At 38.4% G+C, this 9,974-nt stretch overlaps 1 protein-coding gene across 1 annotated transcript in view; it reads left to right on the top strand.

The window, feature by feature from the left end:
- Positions 1-3,932: 3,932 nt before the first annotated feature.
- LOC127050095 (serine/threonine-protein kinase MARK2-like) overlaps positions 3,933-9,974 on the top strand; it is a 65,056-nt gene continuing 59,014 nt past the window's right edge. Inside the window, exons 1-3 of the mRNA XM_050951626.1 lie at positions 3,933-4,184; positions 5,241-5,533; positions 8,605-8,660. Of these exons, the coding sequence (XP_050807583.1) occupies positions 3,933-4,184; positions 5,241-5,533; positions 8,605-8,660 (601 nt within the window). The remainder of the gene's footprint in view (positions 4,185-5,240; positions 5,534-8,604; positions 8,661-9,974) is intronic.

The following is a 9,974-nucleotide window of genomic DNA, read 5'->3' as shown; positions in this document are numbered from 1 at the left end:
AAGAAGTCTATTTGAAATATATTGGATGTATAATTGTTAAGAACACATTGCAATAGCGAAAAGAAAAAAAGTAGAAGATGACTATTTGGAAACCTCTGATGCTGATGCTGAATATCTGGCAGCTTAGTCCATTATTGATCTGAATGTTTCCAGGCCTTTGGCATTTGTCTGCCTACGGACCTGCCTCAGATACTAGGGAACATTTAGGAATTGACACAACCTTCATTATGCCTTGAGAAGAGACAGTCAAACTTTCTACTTTGAAAAATGGAACAGCTGGTGCAGAACACAAGTCACCAACTCTATTCATACTTGAGCAATAAAGTGGATCCTTCCACAAAGACACACATGGTGAACACAAGTCCAACTTCTATCAATTCAATCTAAAATAGTCACAGAAGGTTGTTGGGGATTAACAAACAGTGCAATATTAGTTTCAAACTGGAAAATAATCTGACACACAGATGCCTGGAGGGAACCAATAACAAATACGCTAAACTCACGCAATATTGCAACAAGGCAAAGACTTCAGCAAGGTAAATCTGTTCATCCTTTCGATTTAAAGGCTAATCTAAGAAATCACTATAGGATTGGTCACGAGTCTAGCAATGGTATGCGTTGTGAGAGTAAAAATGAAGGTTTGCAAGAGGCTTTTTTGTATTATAATTATTCACATGCAAGTTAATATTTAATATAACATCAGAGAGAACAAACTCATTATGCTCCTTTAAAGCCTGATCCAACTCCCTTTCAAGTTACTGGAAACACCCCCATTCACTTCAGTGGGAGTTGGATCAGCTCACTAACCAGAAAAAAATACCCCCATAGGTTTCTATCTCCACTGTTCCCACAATGGAACAGAGCAGTTAGTTGTTTATACATGGATAAGACATGGCATAAATAAAATACCATGGGCCTGATTCTACTCTAACTGCATCGATCTCAACAGTTACTCCTGATTTACAGCAGTGCTAGAGAAGAATCAGGCACTGGACCTCTATGCCTTCGCAGCTCCTTAAACACATTGCAGTAAGTAAATCCTGCAGAAAATCTGCTGAACCTGTACATACAGTGACTTCTAAAATAAAGTCTATGGCTGCCAAAAGCTGTATAAGAAGTTGGAAATAACATACAGCATGGCAGGTGTTTTAGTGTAATAAAGACATGCCTTAGGTACATTAGGAAGCATGAGATTGATGTAGTTCCAGACCCCGAGAATTATTACAATATTGAATGTGACATTGTCCTACATTTCCTACCCGGTAGTTCAAACAGTATTTTTTTAAATTTGTTTGCTCCCTTCACCACATTAAGGCCACCATCTTGGATTTCCTTCTGAGGAGGAAATCTCCACTTCTCAGTATGAAACTTCAAAAGCTTTTAGTCTTAAAACAACTATTGGAGCATATGTGGCTGTGTTCATGCACCACCATCAGCTAAACTAAAACATGTGTAAATGTGAACAGTTTACAACCTGCAGGCCTAGCTTGTGAGTGAAGGAAGCAACTTCATTAGCTCAGCCAGCAAAGGAACTGACATACAGCAGTGTGCATTTCACAGACATTCCTTCTTCTTAGCATGTGCGCAATGTGCCTTGGGTAGCACGTGACTAGGATCCTTCACTGAATTTGATCCGCTGCTTGGATTATTAACTTCCCTGGCCCAGGCTTGGTACTGACAGGGAGCACAATATGAATGCTGCTCCATGCTCCCCACAGACATTCCTTGAAGCAAAGGGCAATGGGAGCAGTGGTTAGTGGGAACCACACAAAAGGGAGTGGGTGAGATTTTCAGAAGTGCCCAGGTGACACAGGAGAACAAGTCCCATTGACTTTCAATAGGGCTTGTGTTCCGAAGTCACTCAGGCACTTTCGAAAACCCCATCCTGTATGTTTTATAATACGCAACAATCAAAGGATAATTTCTGTAGTACGGCACAGCTTTTAAAGCAGTTAGGAAACCATCCTGCAATGACAGAAAGAGCAACCAGGAGTAATTTTCTTCAGCTTCATTCAAGACCATAAAACCTTCAAATATGCCCACAGACTTTCCTACATCACACAAGAAAATCCAGTATGGTAGCTGTGATGTGCCAAACAAATTCCTCCCTTTGCTGCTAAATTCACACTGAATGTAATAGAAATAACGGTGAACATGGACACTACTAGCATTGGCTTTAACTGCCTTCTCATACAAGGTTTCAGCTTCAACTGGCTCAAGACTCAAGACTAGGAATATACTCCCCAACACAGAGACATACTTACTTTTTACCCTTTTTTAATTCTCCACTATGCCAAAAATTTACTTTAAAATATATTTGGTAGTTTTTCTACTTCAAGATTTTTCGAGGTGTCAAGTTGGGCCTTTCCCCAACAATAGCAATAATTAGCTTAGCCAGTGATCATGTTTTAAGGTTGGTTATATTTTTAAGAGGTTTTTGCCTTTCTTCTGAAAAGTGCCAGAAATATGGGCTCTGTTTCATGCTGTGGTTCCTCTCTTTGTTTTTGTTTTTAATATATGTTACCTCTTCTGTCTTGATTTTCAATGGGAAAGCCAGTAACAAAGGAATGGATAGCAGGGAAAGAGGCACAGCCCTTACTAAGCACTAATCAGGAAGCATTTCTCAACTCTATTAATCCCATCCTCTAGTTTGTCTAGAAGATTCAGTTTTCTCTGGTTCTGAATCTCTGTGGGGAGCAGAAATACAGCCTTAGTCAGCATATCAACTACCCAGCATAGCAAGTGACAATCATCAGAAAACAAAATTGAAATAGTTTATGAAAATCTAGAATTTGCTCAGCTCAGCTGCAGCTTATCTTTTGGTTAATGATGGGAGTGATTGGGAGTCAGAGGAAGAGAACAGTACTTGACATTTCAACTGGGTGACAAGGAGAGGATTCATCAAAAATTCAAGTGTGGCCTACATTAAATTATCTGAACTACCTTTTTGATGGCCATTTGAACAAGATGTCTTTTGTTTATGGCTGACCTAGGTCCTGATCCTGCAAACAGTTACACACATGCTTCATTTTGTGCAACTGTTGCCCCATTAAAGTCAATGGGACTATTCACATGCATGGAGTTAATTGTTTGTAGGCCCTAGGTTTTCATTAGTTTTCATCCCCTCTCTTTCACCCAGTTTGGGGACTAGTGCCCAGCCCCTTTCTGAAGTATGTGAGTCACAAAACACAAACAAAATAGTCTTTACATTCATTTAAAAACAGGCAATTTTTTTTTCCTAAATAACATTTAGAAATCCTCTCTGTAAAGAGGAAAACACTCCTGATAAATTAATGGGGGATATTTTGCAACAGCTAATTTTGTAATAATGTGACAGGAAATGTAAAATGGCTCCTGAAGATAAAATCCACATGCAAGCTAAGATTCTGTGACTTAAAGATGATGATGCAAGAGATCTATTTAGACATTTACTACCAGCTTCAGTTTCATTAACTCTCTCTAAATGCAAACTAACGAGATGTTTTTACAATGAGCAGCTATGCTCTTGTCTTTGAAAAACAGACAAAGAAGGTTGCAGTCCCATTTAGCTGATTGGTGTTACCTGCCCGTGCACTGGCCATTTGGTTGCAGTCTCGTTCCATGTGAAAGGGGGTGGTTTATTCCACGCGAATGCTGGGATTGTGTGTCATCAGAGCTGGCAGCGCTGGGGCATTAATTGACATCATGTATCAGGTTAGGTTAATAATCTGCATCTCGGTTCTGCTTGAGTAGATCTGAATGCCTGGGGGGTAGAGATCAGTGATGAAAAGGAAGTTTCTAAGGGAAAGGATTAGATACTGGAAGGTCAATGGGATGGTGCTTGCATCCTGAGATGTACAGATTTAATGCTCATCTTTGTAATTAATCACAGGCTACACCTGGAAAGAAGCACTGTTTAGAGAGTGGGGTCAGTAAATCTGACCCTCCCAAGGATGCCTGCAGCAATCAAAGCAACTTTGAATGGCATAACAACAGATACCAGCAACCTGGATGGGACATTACCAGAATTCGAGAAAAACAACAGGGATGTGCAGATACCTTCTTGTTTTAGCAAGATGCCCCAAAAGCCTGGAAAGAATTTCCCTCACACCAAACAAGTTGGGACTTACCTGGTGGGCAAAATGATCAACAGAGGCTCCTTTGCCAAGGTGATGGAGGGACTACACATCCCCACAGGGGAGAAGGTAAACTCATAATGGAGTAAATTTAACTAATAATTGCCACTAATCTCACTGCATTGTATGTAGGAGGAATTCAGATGATTGTTTTTAATCCCACAAACCAGTCATTCAGTGAACTACCACCCTAAGCCTTAAAACTGAACCTGTCTGGCTTCAGAAATGGAGTTTACTGTTCACTTAAAAGCCAGTCATACACGTGAATGTAAATTTGTATCATTGTTTTCATGTAGATGTAACTGAACATTGAGCTATTTCTGACAGCAAAGCCATCATCTGTTGAAAGAGGAAAAAAATAGTGGCATAATTACAACCTCAAATTTATTTTCTCCAATAATCCTCCCTGAGTCAGTATCCTGTATCTGATCCTTAAAGCTAGGGAGAAATGCTTATAGAAAAATTACCCACTGCAACAGCAATATCTTAGATGACAGGATGTAGTTAGCTAATATATATTTTCCCCAGCTAAAATACAAAAATATGTGCCACACGTCTTCTTTATGGAGCTGTATGATGTACTACTAAATTTGTATTTGTTGTCAACTTTATTTTTCGAATGGCTCTAAATAACACATGATCTTTATTTATGACATTTAGTTTTATTCTGTTTATTCTAAAGAGCCTGATCAAAGGCCACTAATGCCAAATGGAGTCTTTCCTTTGCCTTTGGTGGGTTTTGGATCAGGGCCTAAGGGAGCATGTTAGAAAAAGAACAAATTGGCCACCTTCCAGTACACAAATCATTTAAAGGAACATATTTATTTTTTGTCTTTAGGTGTGCTTTCCTTGCGCACCTTACTTACTGTAATCAGTGGGCTGTACAGAGATACAGATATAGATATGATTTGGATATCAGATGGCAGCTTGTGACCCTTGGGGGAGACAGGAAGCTTATGCTTCACTCTGGAAATTCATCCTCTCTGCACCATCAAATTGTCAAGATCAGTCTAAATAATCAGGAGTTCACTAAATTAAACTTATTCCCCAAGCATTTTGAAAATAGATCTATGTTGCTCAAAGCTGAAATGGATATTGCCAATTTGCATATATTCTATAATTTAGGTAGCCATAAAAGTCATTGACAAGAAAAAAGCCAAGCAGGAATCCTACGTTTTAAAAAATATGAAGCGAGAGCCCCGGATACACCAGATGATTAAGCATCCTAATATTGTTCAACTATATGAGACATTGGAGACTGAAAACTTCTATTACATAGTGATGGAACTATGCCTAGGTGGAGACCTCATGGACAGAATCTGTGACAAAAAGAAACTGGAAGAAAGGGAAGTAAGGGACTATACCAGGCAGATCATGTCTGCAGTTGAACATTTGCATCGCCATGGGATTGTCCACAGGTAGGGTTCTTTCACCTCTTTCAAAAGTGACAAAATCAGTAATTCCAGAATGGGTAGCATTTTTCTTTATGGAAATTATTTATTTCACCTGCCCTAATGATAATGATAATGTCAACTCCAGAGATCAACATTTTTCAATTTTTCATCTCAATATTTTCAAACAACCCCTACCTCCACTTTTCAATCCTTTCTAATAAAGTGTTTATGATGTTTATGGTCTTTAGGATGAGTGGAGAAATCCAGGGCCAGGGTAGAGGACAAATTTCATAATGTAGGTTAGGGAACTAACCTGAAAGTTTGGTTATTTTGGTTATTTTGGAATTAATTTGGGTCAAAGTGTTATCATACCAAATAAAAATAAATCAATATATTTGTTACTTTAAATACTGGTTTAGTTGTGGTGAGATCCATTGTGACTTAATCTGACCTGAGTAAGGGGCAGTAGATTATTGTGTTGTCCGCAGGGCAGACCAGGGAACAAATTGCAACTCAGAGTCACAATTAATTTTCTTGTTCTCCACTTGCTCCAGAGAGCAAGCAGTGGACCATTGCTCTAGACCAGTGACAGATTGTTTACTTTTCCATGCTGGCCTGGCAGAGCTCATTGGTGAGTTGTGGAATCAAAGTCAAGGCTTACATATGTGCATCTACTTTCATGTAGGGGTAGCCACTCTATGGAGGCTGCTCTCCTACCCCAGGCTGTGAATCATGGGGTGTGAGGAGGGCACAATGGACTAAGAGGGTGCATTATGCCTCCTAACTCCCTTGCACAGTGATCTTTCACACTTTCTGTATTTCTGTAAATAATTTGTAATTTATTATAGCTTTAAACAACAATAAAGACATCCACATATAAAGCTCTAGCCACCCTCGCACTTAATCAAACTTATAGTAACTTAACAATAGCCACCAAACAGCATTAAATATCCATCTAGCAGGTAGTACATTAACTCTCTTACAAGTGCTTTGCGTGGTGTGTTCTGCTTTCTTGTAATCCAACTGTACATATCTGCCTGTATCAGTTGCTTTGTACTAATCTTTTTACTCACAAAAATAAAGAATTAACTGAACAAAATTATGAAATAAAATCATGGCTTAGGTATTATAAGCAGCAATGTGCCCTAACAGAAGCCTCACTGACTATCCCAGTCTGACCTCACTGCCTTTCTGGGTTCCTAGCTAATCTATTTTAGGGTTTTTCTTTAGTGTCCACCAACATAGAGTTAGATGGGTTCGATTTAGATTATTGCTTGAGAACTCAAACAGTGCAGCTCATTTTTAATAAAAGATGTTAATTAATCAAAGAGAGAGCTGCATGGTACAGAAAGGCAATACATACCAATCTGGGTTGCAACTCCGCAGCTTGAATCGGTTCCACCGAATATGAGCTCACTTCAGGATATACTTATAGATAGATTGTTAATGACAAAACAGAAAATTCGTCAGTTAGCACAAACTTTTCACCCTATTGCTACAAGGTCATCTTTTAGTGCTTCTAAGGCCACCTCCATGCTATATCCTGGTTTTAAGCTTGACTGCAAAGTAGTCATGACATTAGCACGTTACATGTTGGAGCTTGGCTATCAATGGTTTTGCCTAGGAATGGCACTAGGACACACTTGACTTAACTCTGTAACATACCTTGAAACAAATAACATTTTTTATTGAGTTTGTGGTATATTTAGCTAAACACTGGTCCATTTCTTGACCACTTCTAGTATTAAAATAAGGAATATTGGTCATCAGGAATCCTTTTCCCTATTTTGATTGTTATTTTGATTGTTAATTCACCACTCTTCCCCATACCCTCCTCACAGTCTCCATCCCTCCTTACGTCTTGTCTCACCTTACATTTTAAGCTCTGCAAGACAGGGCTATAGGGCTGAATGAGTCCTTAGCTGCCTCCAGTAAGTGCTGGTTGCAACTGAGGAGAGGAGTTTCAAAGGAGCTGCTTGTTCTCCATCCCACTTCTGCCATCCCTGACCCCAGCATACTTTAGGACAGCCCTAGTACTGCTCTAAAATACACCAGCTTACAATGGCGTCCAAAGGTTTGTTATGCTAGCAGGGATCATAGGAACATAAGAGGTTCTGGATATGATCCCAATATCAAGATTATATCAGCTGAGGATTCCCCTGTGCTAGCAAAAAGCCTCAGCTGCCCTTTCGGGGAAACTTACTAGCCATTTGACATCATCAAAGCAGAAGCCAGGTTATAGTTCTTAATTATTTTGTCAGGATATCAAATATTCCCATAATAAACACATGTTCAGCTAAGCCAATTTATAGTATCTCCTCTATAATTTTGACCTAGTCATCACTGTTTGCTATAAGGAGTTGATTTTTGCTGATCCTGTCTAAGTGAACATCATTGCAAGGACGGTTCCATCTACAGTGTCGCTATTCTCTGTCCTTCTTTGACCCGACTGTTCTCCTTCATATGCAAGGCAGATCTCAATTTACCTCCTTTCTTTTATACTGCCTGAACACAATTAAATTACTCACACTGAAAGCAACTGCAATATAATCACCTCTTTAATGCAACAGAAAAAATACACTCAATTCTCTATAAACTTGAAGTGCAAATCTGAGTGCTTTATACTCAAAGTATATCTTTGCAAAGATAAAAAAGACAAAAATAAAAATACTTGCCTTTGTCTTGAAACTGAAGTAATGCAACAGGAAAATCAATAACTATATTTTAGATATTTTCCTTGAAGTTTTGAAGCACCGAAGAATTACTATGTAGCCATTTAATAAATAGTGTACCACTATAGTATGCAAAATAATAATGAAATGGTACTGACTTAACCCAAAGATATTAACAGAATGGATGATTTCTAAAATGAGTATTCATTAAAAATATTCAGTAAGATATTCAGTAATTTAATGAAAGTTTCCATTCCACTAACTGAAAACTGCAGGACCCTGTTATAATTGTACATTCTGAGCTGTATGGTACTATCTTTATTGTAATGAAATTTTTGTTAAAAAAGTCTGCTAAGAATTAGAATATAAGTGTTAAGTTTCAATATACATCTTAAAGTTTGCTTTCTGTCTTGATTTGCTTAGGGACCTGAAAATTGAGAATTTTCTTCTAGATGAAAACAACAACATCAAAATCGTTGGTAGGTGCATATCATCCATAAAAGAACATAGAAGGTTGATTCTTGTTACTGGACTTGATAGTTCACGTAGCTTTCTACGACTATCAACCATTGATTAAACTACAAATGTTGTGGGTGAGTTAGTGATTATTTAACAAATGTATCAGATGTAAATGGAACAGTCTTTGCCCAAGTGTGCCTTTAAACTGTATTTGTGCATTTATTCAATTCATTTTTAAAATATGGAAAGAAGAGTATTTTGCATAGGATTCAGCTTTCTTTTTTTGTATGTTGTAGGGGCAAGAAACAATTTAAGAATTATAGATATTGTGTGGAAAAGCAGAGGTGAATTATAGACACAAGCAAATAAACTTTAGACTAAACACATACAACTCCATCGGCTTCTATCGACTAATGCCCTCAATTGGACCCCTTATCATTAAACATTTTGAAAAGAAAACTGTTTCTTTGAATAATGGAAGCTTTGCTAGGGTGCTAAGGAGAGAGGCAAACTACTGTTAAATTGGGGGAATTCGCACCAAGCAGTTAACACACCTCAGAAAGGCATTTATATATTTTACAGAAACCTCACAGAATTCTGCACACAAACTTGCCTTTGCATAGCACAGGGTTCCTAAACTTTTGAAAGCTTCGCTTCCATCAGGAAAAGGAAACCAAACAGGCACACCTTTCCCACCTCCAGCTAGTCCTTCACAACCCTCTTTTCCTCCTTTCTTATGTGCTTTGATAAGCAGCACAATAGATAATAATGCTGACATTTAATGTAAAAAGAACAGGAGTACTTGTGGCACCTTAGAGACTAACAAATTTATTGTAGCATAAGCTTTTTTGTTAGTCTCTAAGGTGCCACAAGTACTCCTACTATTTTTGCGGATACAGACTAACACGGCTACTACTCTGAAACCTGTCATTATGCAAGACATTTAATGTGTCATCCTTTGACCTGAGCCAGCACCCATTGAAATGACTGGGAAAGTTAACACTCAGAGCTATTGTTTCAGGCTAACTAAGAACTTGGGCTCATTAAGATATTGCTTCATCAGTTACACTTGGGCCACATTGTCAATATTTTCTTTGCATATATAACAGCTAGAGATTTACTTTTTTTAAAAAAGGAGAAGTTAAAACTCTGGACAACTGATAGACCCCTCTTGGCAAGATCTTCACACACAGCCCCTTGTCGGAATCCTGAGTGAAGGTAGGAAAGATTAGTGGCAGGAGCTTTGGATTCCAGAACTGAAGTCAGGGGTCAGAGCTAGTATCAGGGTCAAGAGTCAAGCCAGAATCAGGAGTTAAGCCAAGAGTCAAAGCTAG

This window comes from Gopherus flavomarginatus, chromosome 4 (assembly GCF_025201925.1).
Source record: "Gopherus flavomarginatus isolate rGopFla2 chromosome 4, rGopFla2.mat.asm, whole genome shotgun sequence".
NCBI lineage: Eukaryota > Metazoa > Chordata > Testudines > Testudinidae > Gopherus > Gopherus flavomarginatus.
This window is presented reverse-complemented; position numbering and strand designations above follow the sequence as displayed.